General features: G+C 44.9%; 1 protein-coding gene across 2 annotated transcripts in view; it reads right to left on the minus strand.

Annotated features, from left to right (window-relative positions):
- Positions 1–4,305: 4,305 nt before the first annotated feature.
- Positions 4,306–21,827, minus strand: part of PDPR (pyruvate dehydrogenase phosphatase regulatory subunit) — a 136,517-nt gene continuing 118,995 nt past the window's right edge. For both annotated transcript variants that reach the window (XM_029608893.1, XM_029608895.1), the window contains one exon: positions 4,306–13,176. In XM_029608893.1, coding sequence (XP_029464753.1) covers positions 12,775–13,176 — 402 coding nt within the window. In that variant the 3' untranslated portion in view covers positions 4,306–12,774. The remainder of the gene's footprint in view (positions 13,177–21,827) is intronic.

A 21,827-nucleotide genomic window follows, 5' to 3' on the forward strand; every position in this document is an offset into this window, starting at 1 on the left:
CATCAGCAAGTTACCCCCATGCTTGTTTTCCCAGACCTTAAAATGTAATGTCCTTGCTGGTTGAATCTAATTCCCCTTTTCCTCCTGCCGTTAAAGCAGAGAGCAATAATGGAGTTGCATCAACAGTATGAAGGTCTATTGGTTAAGGGTAGTAACTGCCATGCCAACAAGCTACTCCCATGCACTCTCTTCTTCATTTCCATCCTCTAGCCTTTAAGGATCCACATTGTTTATCCCATGCCCCTTTAAAATCTTACACCGTTTTTGTCTTCATTTAGCCTTTAGGGATTCCAGTGTTTATCCTCTGACCCTTTGAAATCTTTCACCATTTTTGTCTTCACCACCTCCTCCAGAAGGACATTCCAGGCATCCACCATCTTCTCTGTGAAGAAATATTTCCTGACATTGGTTCTCAGTTGTCCTCGCTGAAGTTTCATTACATAAAGCCTAGTTTTACTGATTTCTTTCCAACGGCAAAGGTTTGTTGATTGTGCATCATTAAAACGTTTTAGGTATTTGAAGGTCTGTATCATATCTCCCTTGCACCTCCTCTCCTCCAGGGTATACATATTTAGGTCTTTTAACTTAAGAACATAGAACATAAGAAATTGCCATATTGGGTCAGACCAAGGGTCCAAGAAGCCCAGCATCCTGTTTCCAACAGTGGCCAAACCAGGTTACAAGAACCTGGCAAATAGCCAAACACTTTATTTATTTAAATTATTTTAATATACCGATGCTCAAGACAAAGTCTTATCGTACCGGTTTACAGCAGTAAGAAGATCCCATCCTACTGATGCCAGTAGTAGTAGAGGCCATTCCCTAAGTCAACTTGATTAATAGCAGTTAATGGACTTCTCCAAGAACTTATCCAAACCTCTTTTAAACCCAGCTACACTAAATGCACTAACCACATCAACTTCTCCTCATAAGTCATTTGATGGAGATCCCTCACCATTTTTGTTGCCCTTCTCTGGACCACCTCCATCCTGTCTCTATACCTTTTGAGATACGGTCTGCAGCCCTGAACAAAATACTCCAAGTGAGGCCTTACCAAAGACCTGAACAAGGAGATTATCATCTCCTTTTTTCCTACTGGTTATTCCTCTCTATGCAGCCCAGCATTCTTCTGCCTTTAGCAAAACACTGCTGTCTTCAGATCGCTAGATCTGTGCACAACAACCCTTCATCCCCCATCACATACAGCTCTTTTGTATTACCACACCCCACATGCATGACTCTGCACTTCTTGGCATTGAATCCCAGCTGCTATATCTTCGACCACCATTTAAGCTTTCTTAAATCACATCTCATTCTCTCTACTCCTTCTGGCATATCCACTTTCTTGCAGGTCTTAGTATAGTCTGCAAATAGACAAATTTTACCTTCTATCCCTTCTGCAATGTAGCTCACAAAGATATTGAACAGGACCGGTCCCAACACTGATCCTTGTGGCACTCCGTTTAATACCATTCTTTCCTTAGAGTAGGTTCCATTTACCATGACACGCTGCTCACACTCCTACCCGGAAACACTCCAGATTTGGCCCGGAGACTCCAGAATTCTGAATGAATTGCTGGGTCTCTGGGCCAACGCCTGAAAACTCTGGATGCCCTGTTGCAGAAGGCCGGAATAGAAAGGGCATGGAGCAGTCACACTCAAAGAAGGAGGAGCATTAGCACACATGCCCCTGGAAGAAAATGTGAAGCCCAGTGCTGCGGCAAGAAGACGAGCAGGAGCATCACCCTCGTCTGTGGGAGACAAGAAACTGAAGATGCAGGAGGAGGAGCAACAGCGTTGGGCTGCGCACCAAAAATAAAACAAGGGCAGAGCGGGCCGACACTACTGGATCAGGAGGAGAAGAAAGTGAAGCGCATTTTCTGCAGGCCTATGGAAAGAGGAGGTTCCAGTGGCTTAATGAGAATCGAGGTAAGAAGAGACAATGAGTGCGCATGTGTGTATGGAAGAGGGAGAAAAGTGATCAAGCAGGCATTCAGCTAACTTTAGCCCTTTAAGATCTAGATTATGTTGATGGTACGACCTTTCCTGTCTTATAAATTTCCTCTTCATTAATTTTGTTTTTGCTTAATAATTATGTATGTTATTTTGTTAATCGCTTAGAGCATACGCATTAAGCGATCAAGAAATTTTAATAAACTAAACTATGTGTGTGTATGCATGCATGGGTGTGTGTAGAAAAGGGAGAGGGGGCAGGCGCTCTCTCATCTCATCTCCCATCTCAGGCAGCAGATTACCTTGAACCACCCCTGCTTGCTGGGCTGTGGTGGGGACTGCTTTGGGGATAGCTGGTGTTGTCATTGAGCCTACAGGCCTCTTGGGCCTGGGGGTGGTTGCATCTTGCTTGGGGGGGGGGGGGGCCTGCCTGCTTTCTAGCTCAGGTACATATGTTTGTTGGCTTTTTATATTGTGAATAAAGCTGCGGCCTTTTCATCCCAAAAGGGGAATTGTGTCCTGTCTTTTGTTTGAGTGTCATTGTTATGAGGGTGGCAGGAGGAAAGTAGATCCTGGGTACCCATGTCATATACCCCCCTCCCTCTGCTTGGCAAACGTTTAGAAGAACCCCTCCCCCCCCCCTTAGTGATTGGAAGCATCCAATGTGGCCCTTCGCTTGAAAAGTGTGGGGACCCTTGATCTATTGTATTGGGCACTGACAGCCTGATTAAAAGGAACTTCCAAGTGCATCTTGATAAGTGACCTGCACATATTACATCCTAAGAACTCAGGGAAGCTGCTCTTTTTGGCACAATACAAGTACTGAGGTGAGCATTAGCAGTAAATTTAGGAGACTGAAATCATACTCCACAGCCCTTGGGTGTATGAGTCAGATTCATTCTTTTCAAGATGTGTGCAAAACAAACCCAGTTGGAGACAATGCCTCCACACTGGAAGGCTTAGCCTGTTCCCAGCCAAGACCTGCACCCTAAAAGGAGCAAAGTTAATGCGTAAAAGGTGTAGCATCCGAGCAATTCCTAACTTTGTTAGAGAAATTAACAACCACAGGATCCCCAAAGACTCTCTCTCAAAGCCTTGGAGAAATTAATGAGAGTCCAGAATGGAGTCATTTGTACCCCAAGTTCAAGCTTTATGCTTTTGTTTAACAGAAAACTGCTATGATCTGCAACTGGGCCCAAATATGTAGCTGCACTCTTTTCTTCTGAGCACAGATCCGATTTAAAAAATGACTGGTGATTCCTCGTGGTAGAAAAAATAATAAAAAATGAGTTCTACTACTCTTTCAGCGCTGGAACGGTCTCACCATGAAGAAGCAAGGCTGATCTTCAGTTTCAGCATTCCAGTTATTACACATTACAATCATGCAAATCTCTGCACTGGACTGGATCTTGCCCTTTAGAACAAATTATTACACTTGTACAACAAACATGTCCTCTTTAGTTGCAGCAGATGCATCTCTAGAGCTAAAATGCAATAGGCACCCATAATTGCAACAGATGCTCAATACAAGCATCCATTTTTATCCTGCTTCTGGCCAATTTTGCTGAAGATGCCCATAGCTAGGCACCCTTTGCAATGGGTGTCTACATTGTGTATCCAGAATTTTATTATTTTTTTTAATTCAACCCAATATACATTTATTTTTTAACACAGCAAGCAGTAAATTTAAGCGTCACAATGATACTAAGTAGGAAGAACCACAGAGGACCATATTTTTTAATTTCTCATGAGCCCTTGACTCTCAGATTGCCTTTATACTACCTCCGAGGCTGGAGTTAAATTTGCCATGTTAGAAAGTATGCGTTGGGTGCCCAGTGAATTTCTGCAGCAAGGGGTAATTACTAATAGCTTCAACTACATGGAATTTACATGTGATGAGCACTATTGGCTACACATTTGTTTGGGTGCATGCTTTGGACATGCTAATCTCCTTATTACATCAGGTGCTAGTCTACTGCATCCAAAATGCGTGTCCAACCACGCATAAACCTGTGCGCACTTTATTGCATTGGCCCCTTTGCTTGTTGTGTGTCCTTTAAGCTATTTCCTTGATTTCAGGTTTTGTTTGTGTGTCTATCTCATTTTCTTGATCTGTTGATGGGATGGCACAACTGGAGGGAGCATGCTAGCGTATGGGATAATCTATGAAGACTGAGCCCTGAAATCCTATCAGCTTGAATACTTGATAGTCTACCTAAAATGCAACAGCATTTGTTCGTTCATTGGACCTTCTCCAACTTTTGAAACAAAAGTTGATTTGGTTGATAAAACAGTTTTTTCAAATGCTGCCTATTTTCTATTCACAGTATAAAGCAATTTTGGAAAATTAAGAATGTTAAACTGCTTTTTATTGCATAAACAAATCAAATTAACATTTGTATTGACAAGGAAAAGAAAAATGAAACTCCAACATGATATTAATGCAGCATACAAGATTAGGCAATATGTTGAAATAACTTACAATAATTACATCCCACATGTTTTTTTTTTCTATGTTTAAGGTCCAAAGAAGGGACAAGAGTTAAGTTATACCTCTGCCTTCAACAAGTTTGTTCCTTTTTGGAGGTAGGATGCAGCATGGCTTATGCAGACCTTTACCATACTACAAATTTAAAAAGAAAAAAAAATGTTTTGTTTTAAATGGATTGGAATTTGAGCAATCTGACTGGCAAGTTCTAAATGGTGACCACACACGGGGGCACAAGGTCCCTGTATCATTAACAATTCAGCTCCAGCCCTGGTTTGAACTCTGACTCACTCTCTACCACTGACACTTAGCGTCCCATGGAGAAAGCTGGCCCTCACTTCTCCGGAGGCTCTCATGCAATCCAGTTGCCCTTAAAATGAGGGCAGGCTATCCACAGCAGAGGCAGCAGCATGCCTTTTCAAAGCATTATAAATTATAACTGTCACGTGTGTTATGATAATGTTCAGATGAAAGGCACTGTATAAAAACTAACTGTATGACTTAGATGTTAATGGCTGAAAGCTGTAATGTAAATTACCTGATAAGATTACATCATGTTAAACTCATATTCTAACAGCCAAGTAACACCACTGGTTGATATTATTGAATTTTAACAATATTGAAGATTTGCAATCAATACGAATGGTTCCTACTGAAATAGCATATACACATCAATCATGCTTTAACGCAGAAATCACACCACTTCTTGGAACCCAACTGGCCTTTGGCTGTGTGCCTTATAAGGAACCCACAGTGTTCTGTAATGACCAGATAAAGCATGATTGTTTTAATGCTGTATAAAAAAAAAAACCAAACAAACACAAAAAAACCCAAAAACAGAACAGGAAAGGAATTGGTTGCAAAATTACCAGTTTAGTAAATGTGCAAAACAGCATTACAGCACTGTAACCAGATTTTCTCATCATCACGTCACACATTCATGCCTGCAGGCATCCCAACTCAGATCACTAGTGTTTCTTAGTCAAGTTAAAACTAAATATTGTACATCACTATTGCAATATTCTTGCACTAGCAGCAACATCAAGGGAAAAAACTGCTGAGGACACCAACTTGTTTGCTGGCACTTTCTATGCAGACAGCTGTTATGTGCAAGACAGTCTTCAAAGCATCCAACTGTTGCTGGAAACAGACTGGTTGAAAAAGGATTAGTCCACATAAAAGGTTTCTCTTAAAGGAAATATACATTCTGACTAGTTTCAAGTCTAAATCTTAACTTAAATCAAATCGGAGAATAAAAATGCATTTTCTTAAAGCAGGTGTTACACTACAATCAACTTTTAGACTGAAGCACCAATGTGCTCCAATGTGAATGATAACAGCTCCTTCCACCAACCAAATCCCACTCGGTGCAGACCCCCATGGTCTGATTTACCGCACAGGCACATAATATTTTCAATATTCAACAAGAAATGGCAAAGAAAATACAAACATAGAACACTACAATGGTTTTTTGGTGCAGTATCATAACCTGTAAATTGTATCCAAGTGCTTTGGTGGCTCAGAACAACCCAGTGTGCAAGTATGTTTCTTGGTCTTTTAAAACAGCTTTAACCAATTTCCCAAAATCTGACTGATTTGTTTTGTTTCCTCAGCTTTGACTTGAAGGCACTAGTGCTTGACGTGTTCTTTTGGATCTCTGTAGCACCATTCAAGGAAAAACCCACCTAGTCCTCCTGACAGCACTAATCTTTGACTGGCTGAGTCAGGTTTTATGAAAATACACCAACAGCCAAAAATAACTCAACGGTTGAACATCACCACTATAAAGAGATACTACAAACAAATATGTTTGCACGAAAAATGCCACCAGAAAATAAGTATTTATCAAGGGATGTCAGCAAGCCGGGAACAAAATTTCTTATAGCCTGCTAAAGAAAATGAGTTTACAACCTGGTCCTCTCAATCATTCATCCCACACACTAAACACAATTGTCCCAGGCAAACACAATTACAAAGAAACCTGACATAACTGATGTTTTGACACTGTCCTTTTCAGGAGGAAATGTAAAAACCAAACTTATCTGGCATCGTGTTTCCAATCGGATGAAATCTCACTTACGTCTTGGAGAGAGATCCAATGACTATTTTTGTGCATATCTCACACTGGTTTGCAGCATCTCTTTATATTGGTGAGTTAGGTTTTAGACAGGCATATCCCTATGATGATTCACAATTCTTGCTAGGCAGATGCTGCATATGACGCACCTTTTTTGCTAGCTTTTATAAAGAAGCTACCAGGAGCACTCGTCCTTGATGCTGCTGGATGCGATGCAATACCTAACCGATGAGCTGCCAAGGGGGAAAGATATATAGCAAGAGCCTGAACTAGGGCGTTGATCCCTGTGGAGCCAAACTCCCTCTGGCGGCTGAAAAACTTGGCCACCTTGGCATGCTTCCTCGTTGCCATGAGATTGAATTAGCACAAAGGCCTCCGCTGACAGTTCCCATTCTTCTGGGCCCAGCTGTTGCTTGCTGCGATAATCCACCTGTGCATTGTCCACACCTGCCACTTGAGAGGCTACAAGAGCTGCAAGATGAAGTTCTGCCCAGGCAAAGAGTTTGTGAACTTCCTGAGCCACCAAGCAACTCTTTGTTCCACCCTGCCGATTGATAAAGGCCACCGTCGTCGCATTGTCCAAGAACACACGTACCGCCCATCCCTGAATCCGAGGAAGAAAGAACAGCAGCGCCCTTCAAACCGCCCTTGCTTCCAGATGGTTGATTGACCAGGATGTTTCGATTGGAGACCATTGCCCTTGGACTGCAGATCCTTGACACATTGCTCCCTAACTTCTGAGACTGGCACTTGTGGTCACCACCATCCAGTCTGGAACTTCCAGATCCACTCCCTTCTTCAAATTGTGCCACAACAGCCACCACGAGAGACTGGACCTGGATTCCTCTTGGAGCGGCATCAGCAGCTGAAATTTCTCCGGTAACAGATCCCAATGGAACAGGAGCACCTTCAGAGACAAAATGCCCCCTGTCCTTGGAGGCGCCTCAGCCCGAGAATTCTCATCCTTGCCTCGGGAAGTCTGTAAGGCTGGCCGCTTACCTGCCAGCTCCTTCTTAGCGAGATAGGCCTCAAGCAGTAATATAAAATCTGCGGAAAAGTTGTCATGGTCTCCCCTGCTCCAAGTTGCTGGGTCCTCCCCTGCATCCTCTGACATGTCTCCCCCTCCTCCAGACTCCTGGTGCACAAGAGAAAGCAGGGGAGGGGAGTCCCTGCCTTCCCCATCCATGGCAGGACTCCTGCCACGAGGACCTAAGATGGCTGCTGTCTCTTTCACACACACATCCCCCTCCCGAGGCTTCCTGCACAGGGCCTGCAGCATGTGTAGCGCCTGCCCCCTGATACCTGTGCCAAGGTTCCCTTGCCTGCAGAGGCACAGCCAGGGCAGAGAAGGGCCACATTGAGGCTAGATGGCCTCTCCCCATAGGCCCGACAGGCTTTCTTGCGCTCAGTGGGAAATGGCATTACAAACAAAAGTGGCCTGTGGCTAAAAATAAACCCAAGCGGGAGAAAAGCTGCCACCACTGTCCCGGCTCCAGGTGCTGAACATAGCACAAGCTGCGCGGTTCCCTACTCACCCTGAATTCGAGCCGGCAAACTGACCCTGATCACCAACGAAGAGCAGGCCTGAATCTACTTAACTTTTTTTTTTTTTTTTTAATTAAAGTGCACCTCTTAAAGAGACAGCCTCCCGAGCAACCCAGAACAAAACCAAAAGAAAGGTATACTTTCCCGATTCTGGGTGCTACTGGAAGCTGCAACAGGCCGGCCTGGGTGACAGGGCCTCAGGGGGAGCGAGGGAACCAAGACCCCTGGCTTTCCCTCCCCCTGGAAACAAGGATTGAGCCTGGAGAGGGATTTCCAACCCCCAGCTCGCCCTGCTCAACCAGAGGGATGGCCCACGAAGGAACCTAACGCCTCTGGGAGCACAGTCTTCAATTCTTCTGTCTTCTTACTAACACTAAGCTAAATGTCTCTTTTTTTTTTTTTTTTTTTATAATTATCAGACTGGAGGTTTACATCTTTACCATCTGCTGGAGACAGAGAAATACTGCAAGATTGCATTTGGCACTCTCGGTTATGTAGCAGTGCCTCAAAGTTTTGTTCTCTGTCTCCATCTGCTGGTAGGGATGCAAAACCCACTTTGTCTGGACTGATCTGGGGTATGAAAGGAACATCACTTCTACCAGGGGCATCAGGGTCCTCACTACCTACAGCACTAAACCAGAAGCAATTCTCAACCCAAACATTAGGCATATTGCATAAAAAATGCAACTATTAATTTTGCCATGTCTGTCCATCTGTATGCCTCTATTGGAGGCACTTTCTGGGGACAAAAGTAAATTTGGTAGAAGAGAATTACTGAGATCCCAGTTTCCAAATCAAATTTCATTTCAATTTGTTCACAGAGACCGCCCCAATATGTGTGTCAGGAAAGCAGGGCCATCCTGGACAAGACAATAGGGTAGGCTTTCAATCCCTTACGTGCTTTCCTACCAACTCCACTCCCCACCCCCCCGAATCTCTTATCCCTGTACCTCGGAACCTCTTGGCTTCAGCAGCAGAAGGCCGAGTAATTATACACAAAGGTGTCACCTTTCATGCAGACGCTCAGAGAAGTCACATCAACTGTGGCTCCCATGAATGTGCTCACTCAGCCCTACACTCTCTCAACCTGCTGCTGCCAGATCTATAAAAGAGTGCAAGGTAGTGAGGAAGGGATCATCCCAGGCAGAAATGTGCCTTTGTGCCATGATCCAAGTGTGCACTCTTCCCAACTTGTCCTAAAATACAACTAAATATCTGCTTTTTAGAGACCCTCTATGCTTGCATCTTCCCACAGATATGAAATGAAAAAACTCCTCGTACATCTGGCCTTAAGTGTTTAACAGAATGTTTTGCAAGTCACCTTTAAACCTGACATTACTAATAGAAGGAAAAACAAAAGAAATTTGTTTATACTCTATAGCTACTTCCATTCCAACATTAAAAAAAAAAAATTTAAACTAATTTTTACATAGATTTTTACTATATTAAATCAAGCATACATTTCTGGAAAACTGAGCATTTAAATCCTGAAAATCTTGACTATTGTAGTGACTGAATACCCCAGGCATGTTGCCTTATTACACAGCATTCTGTGTAGAAGGCACTAGAAAGGAGTAGAAAATCCATAGCATTGTGGGTTACAGAAATACCAACGCAATAGCACAAGAAAACCAGCACTTCCAATATGGCCTTTGAGGGCAAAAGTTACAAATGCATTTCCAGAGTAAGGTGCTAATAGGAAAATATGCATAAGGTGCAACTGGGACACATTACTGACAGTGGAGTGCGCGCTTTTCCTATTATTTCAGAGGCAACAACCTTTACAGCTTCCTTGTGTGTTAAGGATCTCAATCAAACTTTCTTGTCAACCCAAGAAAAAATTCTAAATTGAAGTTGGGCTGACAATGCTCAAGTACTGAGACTGCCAAAAGCCCTTAGTAGTTTTACCAAAAATTGGTAAAAGCTGGGGAAAAAAAAAAAAAAAAAAAAAGGTGTTTTACAGTTAGGTAACAGAATTTTCATTGCTGCTTGCAACGCAAAAATATTTGAAGAACTTGTGGGCCCTGAACTCTTTCACTCAAACTGATGTGGCTAATGGTCTATAACGGTACAATGCTGCCACTCCCCTGCTGAGATACTATCAATGGCGAAATGCAACAGGGATGTGTTTCACGATGGAGCTCCATTTTGTGTTACAGCGGAATGTCAGCCTGTTCTGCACTGCGAGGTTCCAGATTCACCCTAGCTCTGGGTACAGCTCATAACGCTGCCACAGAACACAGGAAAGGGGCAAATAGAAAGGGCATGGAGCACATACAGATCTGCAAAGAGGCCATCATGAGCAAACACTGAAACAATTATTCTAGAAAAATACAAGAGTATGATATGACGTTAGAGACATGGTCCTGATGGGTTTTGTTTGAAACTCTTAAAAAAAAAAAAAAAAATTAATATATATATATAAAACCCCTTTCCTGTTCTTGCTGTTAGAGAGCAGGTCTCTCTCAGTTCTCAGCAAAATGTCCGGGTAGGAAGAGTTCTTTTTACTGATCAACTTATATGATCAAACACTGCTCCACAGAGTTCAGATAGTGCTCTTAAAGAAAATTACTTCCTTTGTGAGTTTCTCATAAGCACAAGTTTCTCTGCCTCCCCATGTCCCATCAGAGCAGCATACAGTGCCAGTTTTCAGAGGATACAGAAACTTTAGGAATTTTCTCTCATACCGGAGTAAAAATGTGAAGTAAAATGATTTCCAGTACAAGCTGATTGTCTTTTCCAAGGTGCAGCATGCAATATAACTGCAGTTATACGGGGGTAACATGGCTAACATTTGGCCAGTTTAACTAAACTGCTGCTGCCTTAAATCTTTGCCAGGACAAGGTTGAGTTTGAATTAGTATGTGGTGCTGTTTAAAACCGCCATTCCCTACACCTCCTCTACTTAAAGAACGCCCACTAAAATTTGGCAGTTTTCTCCTGCTCTGCCAGCTCAATTAGAAGCAGAGCGGAGATCTGACACAGTGAGTCCCATTTCCTTCTTTTACATACACCCTTGAGTCAAGTTATTGCAGCCTTATTCCTCAGCCAGGGGCCACAAGGTGTCACCAGTGCATAATGACTATGACTCTGTGCCCTCCGCAGGAGTGTAAGCTCTGCCTCTGCAGCATCCCCCTGTTGACCTGGGCCGGAGCCCAAGACATAAGCCTGGAATGAAATGTATCCCTTCACATGGCACTACCACTGAGCCACCAGCCCGGCTCAAATCTGGAAAATTTGCAGGGGTTTCAAATATTACAGCAGGCAGTAGCTTCCCAATTTAAATCCACAAGTTTTATAGTTTTCCTTTCATCAAAGGCTCATATGATTAAGAATGTGGAGTTCTCCAAGTTGAGACTTCATGTTTACCTGGGCAAATTAATGCTGTTAAACATTTTTTCATGTACATCACTTTACACTACTACAAAGGGCAGCGACACACAAGGGTAATAATATTGTGGATAGTGGTAGTCATGCTCTTAATAAAAGGCTAAAATGAATACAGACAAAATTTACTGCATGCTTTCTACCTTTACAGTCTGGCTACCTTGCCCTCCCCTCCAGCTTTCTCTCAGGGCTCACATAAAACTGGGACATGTTCCAGCACTGCATACCAGCCAGACATTATGCAGATAGCAAACATTTTTCTGTTGCACACTTCTTCAGCAAAATTCAAAGTGTAATCATTACCCGGGGCTTTGGTAAAAGACTTGAAAACGCTTCTAAGTACAGTGGAGGCTCTTCCTCAGTACGGACCTTGCCTGTGAACTAACTCCTTTAACTTTCAGCACTATGGACCGACCTCTGCTTTCTCTGAAATGCAAGCTGATGACAGTACAGTTATATATCTGAGAAAAACCATCTGTGTGTGCACTTACTGTAAGTACAATACTGACTTCTTTTGCCATTTTCTTCCACAAAAATAATCCAGAACACATGGACAGATTATGGAACCCTGCTGGTGGCTGAGTCTCCCTGACGCAAATATGTATTATGCAGAACCTGCTGAGCATTAATGGATCTCTGTCCAACCTTTGCCACATGAGAAACATGAAGACAAAGCAGAGAAGTTCAAGCATCAACAAAAGGCGTGTGACATCATTGCATTAGAGAGTCTTGCAGAGTTATACGATTCCAGTGGTGTTTCCAGATGGGGGAAGGACTGAAAAGTAATGAATGTACCTCTCTCTGCCATTCTTCAAGTATATTATCCAAATGTGAAGCCAACGACTTTCACTTGACACACACTTATAGATATAAGAGGTCACAAATATGATGGCAGAACCATTTGGTCAATGCATTTCTCACCATGGACAAAAATGAACATCCCCCCCAAGAAGTGCAGGAAACCATGAAGAAGAAGCTGAAGGGTGGTGGTGAGAGCTCTCTAACCCTGAGTGTACCTGCTATAGACATACAGAACCTGTGTCCTCTGACACAGCTCCCTCATGATACCTATAGGCTTTTGTGCTCTTCCTGTACACGTCTAAAGGGAACATGTATCCAAAGGTGGCACAGAGAGATGAAAGGCTGCACCAGACTGAAAGGGAGAAAACAAAGAAAATAAACATTTATGAATGTTAAAGTCAGTGATGTTAAGTATTTTTGAAACATGAATCAAAAAAGGAAAAAATATGGCAGCTAAATGGCATGGAGAGTAGGGAGGTCAGAGAGGTCTTGCTATGGGTACGTTTTGTAGAGTCCTTTTCCACTCACTTCCCCTGGAAGCCGAGTTCCATCTCATCCTTCCGGCGTCGCTGTGTGAAAAGTGAGCTAAATGGGTACAGCTTGGCTTTAGCCCGGTGGAGCTGCCCTGCAATGTCAATCTCATATTCGCCACGATTAATGAAGTCCGGTGTCACCACCTGCGCCTCACCAGTCTCCGCATCGAGGTTCTGCACAAAGCCCAAGCAGACATGGCGCTCGAGCGTATAACTGTAGGCACTGCTGGTGGTCTTGCCCACATAGTGCCCATTTCGGTAGATGGACTCCCCCCACCAGGGCCACAGGTCTAGGTCCGTATCATGGGCCTCCAGGATGAACATGGTGAAGCGCCTGCACACGCCATCTTGTCTCTGGCGCATTAATGCCTCCTGGCCAATGAAATCCATACCCTGCAATAACAAACAAGGATGTGAATGGCAACAGCACCACGACTTGTGTATGGAAGACAGAGTGCAGAGGATATATAGCCATCTAATGATAATTGCGTAGAGTCTACATAAAGTCCAATGCGAGCAGACGTAAGGTCTTAGGTATGTATACCCTACAGCACCGAAAAGACAAGGAGGTATATGATAGACATTTATACCTTGAATGTATAAATAATATGCCAAAGGAAAAATTTTCATCTTACCTGATAATTTCCTCTCTCTGAATCCAGTCAGACTAGTCCAGATGAACAGGTTATGCCCACTGACCAGAGGATGGAGACAGAGACTGAGAGGTTTGTTGAGGTCAGCCCTCAGTGTTGAATTGTAGTAAAACAATTGTTGATTACAGAATCGGAATTTTCTCATCCTACTTTAAAAGGGGTGAGGTTACTACAAGCAGAAGAGTTAAAATTCTTGAGTGTAAAATTGGAGACAACTTTATCTTTTGAGAAACGGGTGGCATCTGTAGCAAGAAGTGTTTTGTAGAGTAAAATGGATCAGACAGTTGAGGCCTTTTTTGGCTTTGGAAGCATTAAAAATGATAGCCTGTGTCCTCATGCTTTTGGACTACTACAATGCCGTATACTTAGAATTACCAAGTAAGGTAACAAGAAAGTTACAAATGATCCAAAATGTGGCAGCACAGGTGGTACTGGGTTGCACAAGAAGTGGTCCAGCATCCCCACTGCTGGTAAATTCACATTGGTTGCCGTTTGCACAGAGCTGTTTTTAAAAATCTTGTGCTGGCTTTTAAAATGCTACATTCCTTGGGACCTCCACAATTAAAGACCGAATTCAGTGCTGTATCAAGTGGAAGGGAACAAAGATTGAATAAAAAATTATAGCTGCAGTTACCATCAATAAATGCATTTAGAAAAATTTGGTTACAAAAAAGATCTTTTACTACAGCAATTCTGAAGTTGTAGAATGAGCTTCCTGGTGGGCTAAGAGAACAATGAAATCTTTTGAAATTTTGAAGAGGATTGGAAGCATGGCTGATGAGCAGCAGCAGTAATTAAAGTGCATGGAAGGGGCTATAATAGGTTGAGCAGTAGCAGTAAATAAAGTATATTGAAGGGGTTAAGCTAGGTTGTTAGGCGAAGTATATAGCAGATACACTCAACATTTTAATTATTCCAAAGTATTTTAATTATGTGTGCAGATTTTTGTTCTTTTCTATTTTAGTTTTATTTTAGCTGGTGTTTTATTTTAGCTGATTCAAAATCAGGAAGATAGATTCATAAAGGTCTTTAAAATAAAAGAAAAGAAAATAGTGGTGGCCATACTGTGAAAGGAGGAAATCTTGGTGCAGACACATGGACAAGTGGCTCATAAGGACAAAGTTGGAGCAGGAGAGTTTGTTGGTCACCAAAAGGGTGGTACAGATGTTGCAAAAGCTTGATTGGGTAGTTAACTTCTCTAAGAATAGTTTGTCGCCTTCTCAAACTTGTGGTGCTGGTAACATTGCTTTCAAGCAGAGGAGTCTCTGGAGCATTGCTCTTACTGCTTCCTTCTACTTGACAGAGTGACAAAGAGAAACCATTAAAGCAATTGAAAAAGACGGGAGAATGCCAGGGCATACCCATCTCTTTTTTCAAAACCCATTGATCTGAGGTAATTCGGATCCAGCTTTGATAAAACTGAGGCAGGTGACCACCTGACCAAATTACTTCAGTACTGAGTTCTCCACATCGGTTACCAGTTAAGCAACGAACTTAAAATTCTTACAATGATACCCAGTGCTTTGGGCAACGATGTCCCATTCTGTATCAGCTCCCTGCTAAAAAGCTAATATCCATCTACAAGTCTAAGATCAGAGGAAAGAATTTAATGATTTCCCATTAGTGATCATAATAGGATCCTCTGCAGAGCCTGGACCTTCCTCTTCCTTTTCCTCTGAAATATTCAAAGTTCTCCCAGGACAAGCAGGATGGTAGTTCTCACATATGGGTGACATCATCAGATGGAGCCCTGTCACGGAATACTTTTGTCAAAGTTTCTAGAACTTTGACTGGCACACTGAGCATGCCCAGCATGTCACTAACCCTGTGGCCACCAGGGGTCCCCCTTCAGTCTCTTTTTCTGCGCAGCAGTTGCCTCACGGTTTAGGAGCTCTGTGAGAAATTTCTCACAACTTTCCTCACGGAAAGATTTGAAGTTTAACTTCTTAAAAAATCCCTCACTGGGGTCCCCCATCGCGCTCCGTTCCCTCTGACGCTCGGTAAGTGTTTTTCCCGTACTTTGTGGTGGGTTCCCGGCTGCTTACCACCTCGGTGCACGATCACTGACCGCGCGCCCGCCATTTTTCAGCATGGCGACCGGATTTAGGAAATGCCTCTAGTGTCTGAGGAACATTTTAGTTTTATTTTAGCTGATGTGTATTATGATATTGACTGTACATTGCTTTGGCGATTCAAAATCAGGAAAATAGATTCATAAATCTTTACTTAGAGAATACCTACTGCTGTTAATTGCATCAGTAACATTGGATCTTCTTAGTGTTTGGGTAATTGCCAGGTTCTTGTGGCCTGGTTTGGCCTCTGTTGGAAACTGGATGCTGTGCTTGATGGACCCTTGGTCTGACCCAGCATCGCAATTTCTAATGTTCTTATGACCATGTCCATAACAGACCTGCATGTTTGTGTTTTGTTCTTAGGCCCCTCACATGACGTCCAATGCCCCATTGCGCACAAATGACCCCCAAAGGCCGGCGCGCTTGACTGGACAAGACGGAACATTTGTTTGCATCTAAACACTCTGCTCCATCGACTCCAGCTCAAGTGGCTCCAACCAGAGAGGGTCCATCAACCTCAGAGACACCTTGCCAGGAACATCGCGGAGCTGGTGACTGTCCGTCACAGACACCCTCTAAGGCATCGGCGTCATCGTCCTCTGTGCCGGAGAAGGACCGGACTGAGCACTGAGGGAAACAGTCACTGGCACCGACATGCGTCCCCTCCAAGTACCGGCACCGATACATAGCACCAATCAATTCCCAACAAGCCACATGCGAAGAGGGCCCGGGGAGAAGAGCCCCCATACTCCTCTGGACCCGGGACCCCGAGGCGTTCCCCACCAATAGCGGTGCCAGGTACTGAGCCTCCACAGATTGCTGTGGAGTGTCCAGTAACGCCTAGCCTGCCTCCTACCCCAGGCGCAGTGCTGTCAGTGCCAGCTTTCAGGGAGGAATTGGACAAATTGGTCCATGAGGCAGTGCTCAATGCCCTTAGGGGCTTTAAGTCGCCACCACGCCGGCCCCCATACCGGCGCCCTCGATGTTTGCACCACTCCTCGAGCGTCTGGACACCCTCATTGGTGCCCTGCTGACTCAACCCGTGCCATCGGACACGCTGGCACCGAGTCGACCATCGAGGCTTCCGCAGGCCCCAATTCCCATACCGGGTTCCTTGGAGGAAGAAGAAGGGACTTCCGGCCTGATCCCAGCATGAGATCCACCGCTGCGGAGCCCATTCCAGGGTCATCGGGGCTGTCGGTGCCTAAGCGTACCTCATCCGCTTCGGTGCCCAAGAGGTCGGCACTGACTCCTTCGATGCCAGTGCCGCATCCATCAATGTCACCTCGATATCCATCGATGCCTTCTCGCCCTCTAGGCTCAGGTATACTTCCTCCCTCAGAATTACCAGCAGGTGAGGAAGAAACTCCCTATGATCCATGGGAGGATGCATCCTCGGACCATTCCTCATCCGAGGAATTGCTCTCAGAGCCTTCACCCCCGGAAGAAAGGCGTCAATCTCCTCCTGAAGACCTCTCCTTTGCCAGCTTTGTCAAGGAGATGTCTGAAACTATCCCATTTCCATTGCTGACGGAGGAAGACACTCGCCACAAGATGCTGGAGGTCTTACAATTTGTAGATGCTCCAAAAGAGATAATGGCAATACCAGTACATGAAGTACTGCTTGACCTCTTGCACTGCTTGTGGAACCATCCAGGTACTCTACCTCCAGTCAACAGAAAGTCAGATGCTATGTACCTGGTTCAACAAGCCCCAGGCTTTCAAAAGAGCCAGCTGCCCCACCATTCTGTAGTGGTAGAATCAGCCCAAAAGAAGGCTAAAAGATCCCGACCACACTCCTCTGCTCCTCCTGGTAAGGAACAGAAGGCATTAGATGCATTAGGACAAAGTCTTTCAAGGGTCCATGTTGACAGTGTAAATAGCAGCATATCAGTTATACATGACCCAATATAACAGAAATCTCTGGAAACAAGTCCAGGAATTTGCAGAGACCTTACCTCAACAGCAAGAGACCTTGACCTCCATCCTAAAAAAAGGATTGGAAGCAGGTAAACACGAGGTCAGAGTTGCTTACGACTCTTTTGAGACGGCATCCAGAGCCTCAGCAGCGGGCATTAGTGCTAGGCGTTGGGCCTGGCTCAAGGCCTCAGACTTACGCCCGGAGGTGCAGGACAAACTTGCAGATCTCCCCTGTACAGGAGAAAATTTATTTGGGGATAAGATCCAAGACCCAGTGGCCCAATTAAAGGACCATCATGAGACCCTTCGTCAACTTTTAACTGTCACCTCAGAGACACCCTCCGTAGCCCGCAGGGCTCAGTGCAGGGACACCAGGAAACAATTTTATAGACCGCGTCCCGTGCTCAACCAGCTTGAGCCCCTCAGAGTGCACGCCAAGTGAAGACCCCTAGAGCGCAATCAGCTCCACAAGCTGGTCCTGCAACTGGATTGTGACTCCTTTCCAAAGAGCAGCAGCCATCTCCCCTTTATCCCAGTGGGAAGCCCTCTTTGCCATTTTGCAACTAATTGGCACCCAATTACCACGGACCAGTGGGTACTGTCTATCATAACCCACGGCTACCATCTAAATTTTTCAACTATACCCCCGGACTCCCCACCCATTCTAGCATAGAGCCGGGACAATCACACAGCACTTCGAATCAGAACTCTCAACCCTTCTGTATGCCAGGGCTGTACAACTGGTTCCCTTGACCCAGCAGGGGAAAGGATTCTACTCCAGGTATTTCCTAATTCCAAAAAAGACCGGCAGCCTTCGGCCTATTCTGGACCTCCGTGCCTTAAACATGTTTTTTTGCAAGGAACGGTTCAGGATGGTGTCCCTGCTACATCAAAGGGATTGGCTCTACTCTCTGGACCTTCAAGACGCATATGCCCATATTGCAATCTTCCCTCCTCATCGCAAGTACCTACGATTCGTGGTGGGTCACAGGCATTATCAATACAGGGTACTGCCATTCGGCCTTACCTCGACGCCCAGAGTGTTCATGAAGTGTCTGGCAGTAGTGGCTGCACATTTACGCCACAAGGGTGTACACATCTTTCCATATCTAGACGATTGGCTCATAAAAAGCCAGTCCAGACAAGGGGCTCTCAACTCCCTCGATCTCACTATATGGCTCCTGCACTCACTGGGATTTCTGATCAACTACCCGAAATCCCACTTGACAACGTCTCACCATCTCTCCTTTATAGGAGCAGACCTAGACAACAGTAGCCAAAGGGTTCTTACACGACAACCGTGTGATCACGCTGTCCAGCCTCACCAGCTCTATCTGCACTTGAAAAACAGCCTCGGCTCACCAACTTCTCAAGTTGCTTGGCCACATGGCATCAACAGTCCATTTCACCCCAATGGCACACTTAGCCATGAGACTGACACAATGGACTTTAAAGTCTTAGGGGCATCAAGCCACTTAGCCGCTTAGGTCCCTTGTCCACATAGCCAGTCAGCTTCATTTGTCCCTTACTTGGTGGACGCACAAGGCCAACTTACAAACAGGTCTACCCTACCAGCAATCAGCTCCTTAAGTGACCTTAACCACGGATGCCTCCAACCTAGGTTGGAGGAGCCCATGTCGAAGGTCTTCAAACCCAAGGACTTGGACAAAAACCTTTGTCAGATCAACTTCCTGGAGCTTCGGGTGATGTGGTACGTCCTTTATGCATTCAGGGACTGCCTATCCAACAAGATTGTCTGTTTGAATCAAGACTATCAAGTAGCAATGTGGTACCTGAACAAAGAGGGGGGGCATGGGATCTTATCTGCTCTGCCAAGAGGCGGTGCAAATTTGGGCCTGGGCCCCGTCGCACTCAATACAACTGCGAGCCACTTATCTGGCAGGCACACAGAATGCAGTAGCGGACCGTCTCAGCCAAAGGTTCCAGCCCCACGAGTGGTCTCTGGATCCCTCTGTTGCGAGGAGAATCTTCCACTGATGGGGTCAACCGACCATTGACCTCTTTACTTCTTTGCGTCCGAACAGAACCGCAAAGTGGAACGCTACTGCTCCCTACACAGAGACCGAAGAGCACCAACTATGGATGCTTTCGCCTGCCCCTGGAACACAGACCTGCTGTATGCGTACCCTCCAATTCCGCTAATCAGCAAGACTCTCGTGAAGCTGCAACAGGACCGAGACTTAATGATACTCATAGCCCCATATTGGCCGCGCCAAATTTGGTTTCCCATACTTCTCGACCTCTCTGTCCAGGAACCCCTTTGCCTGGACACAGCACCCCACCTCATAACACAGAATCACAGCAAGTTACGCCATCTGAACCTCCAGACCTTATCTCTGACGGCCTGGATATTGAAAGGTTGATACTACAACCCCTCAACCTTACTACTAGCATCTCTCAAGTCCTTGTAGCTTCACATAAGCCTTCCACGCTGAAATCTTACCGCTCTAAATGGAAACTGTTTACAGGGTGGTGCACACAAAAGGACATTAACCCCCTTTTTCTTGCCCCACACCAGCACTCTTGGATTATCTCTGGCAACTCTCGGAATCTGGACTACACACTTCCTCCATATGAGTACACCTCAGTGCCATCTCTGCTTACCATCAAGGAGTAGGGGATTTACCCATAACGGCTCAACCCCTGGTAAGTCAATTTATGGGAGGTTTAATACAGCTTAAGCCACCTCTACGACCACCGGTTGTGGCATGGGACCTCAACGTGGTACTTGCATGGCTCATGCGTTCTCCTTTTGAGCCACTGTACTCCTGTGAACTCCGATATCTTACATGGAAAGTAATTTTCCTAGTAGCAATCACATCTGCTCACAGGGCAAGTTAGTTACAGGCCCTTGTGACCTACTCACCTTACACAAGGTTCTTCCATGACCAGGTGGTTCTCCGAACTCACCCTAAATTCTTTCCTAAGGTGGTAACAGATTTTAACTTAAATCAGTCCATAGTCTTGCCCACTTTCTTTCCAAGGCCTCACGCTCATCCAGGTGAGCGAGCTCTACACACCGCGGACTGTAAGCTTGCACTAGCATTTTATTTAGACCGCACTTCTACCCACAGGAAGTCCACCCAAATCTTTGTTTCTTTTGATAAAAACTGTTTAAAATCCCACCGCAGAGGTAAAATTGTTTAAAAGAACAACCCTGATACTACTGGTAATTAATAATCTTTATTATAAATCATATACTATGCATACACAAAACAGATAAATACCCAGGAAGCAAAAAGTACACAGGAAGCAAAAATAATGTATACTTACATAATAAAAGAGCTCAGCGCTGGGCTCTGCAACGGATACAGAATCCGTGCCAGCCCTATTACATACCAGCTTTTCTTATATAGGTTAAAAATACAAAGTCAGCTAATTATCTGATTTCTGCTTGCATGCTTCACACCACTACATTTTTTACGCTGTCTGCAGCTGTTGTTTGTCTCCCCTTATCTCTCTCTCCCCCCTGCATTCTTTCCCACAGACTATTTGCTGCGTACTCTCTGCGATATCTCCTGCCCCATCCTGTGGCTTAATTTGTTGATTGGTGTCTGTGTATTCCTGCAAAAACAGTTTTATAGCTTTGTCTGGCATTCAAGGTCCCAGGTTTGTGTTCTGGGGCCTGCTGGTATTTTTCCATACCAGCAGTATGTTCAGTAATGGTGGAAAGGCCGGGGATTGAACCCGGGTATAATCAACAAAACATACTTGGAGTTGCAGTAGGCAAGCAATCTCTCTCCAACTGGTTGGCAGATTGTATTGCATTCTGCTACCAACAAGCAGGCCTTCCACGTCAGGGACGAGTGAAAGCACACTCAGTCAGGGCAATGGCAACGTCAGTAGCACACAACTGTTCAGTACCGATTGCCGACATCTGCAGGGCTGCGACATGGAACTCTCTCCATATCTTTGCAGCTCACTATTGTCTAGACAAGGCTGGGCGACAAGACTCTGTCTTTGGCCAGTCTGTCCTAAGGAATTTATTCCCAGTGTAGAAACCCAACTCGTCCTACCTTGACCCGCTGTGAATTTCAGGCTGTCTCATCCTTGCTAACAGCACCCCAGTTTTTGTGCCTGTTGCACATGTGTGCTGGTTGGCCTGATTCATATGGCTCAGCCTGTAGCTTGCTATTCACCTATATGTGAGGACTACCATTCTGCTTGTCCTAGGAGAAAGCAGAGTTGTTTACCTGTAACAGATGTTCTCCCAGGGCAGCAGGATGTTAGTCCTCACGAAACCCACCCGCCACCCCGCGGAGTTCAGTTCGATAACATTTTCTTATTTTATTTTTTGCTCGTACATTTTGCTACATACTAGACTGAAGGGGGACCCCTGGTGACCACAGGGTTAGTGGCATGCTGGGCATGCTCAGTG

Source organism: Rhinatrema bivittatum, chromosome 7 (assembly GCF_901001135.1).
Source record: "Rhinatrema bivittatum chromosome 7, aRhiBiv1.1, whole genome shotgun sequence".
NCBI classification, from domain to species: Eukaryota; Metazoa; Chordata; class Amphibia; order Gymnophiona; family Rhinatrematidae; genus Rhinatrema; species Rhinatrema bivittatum.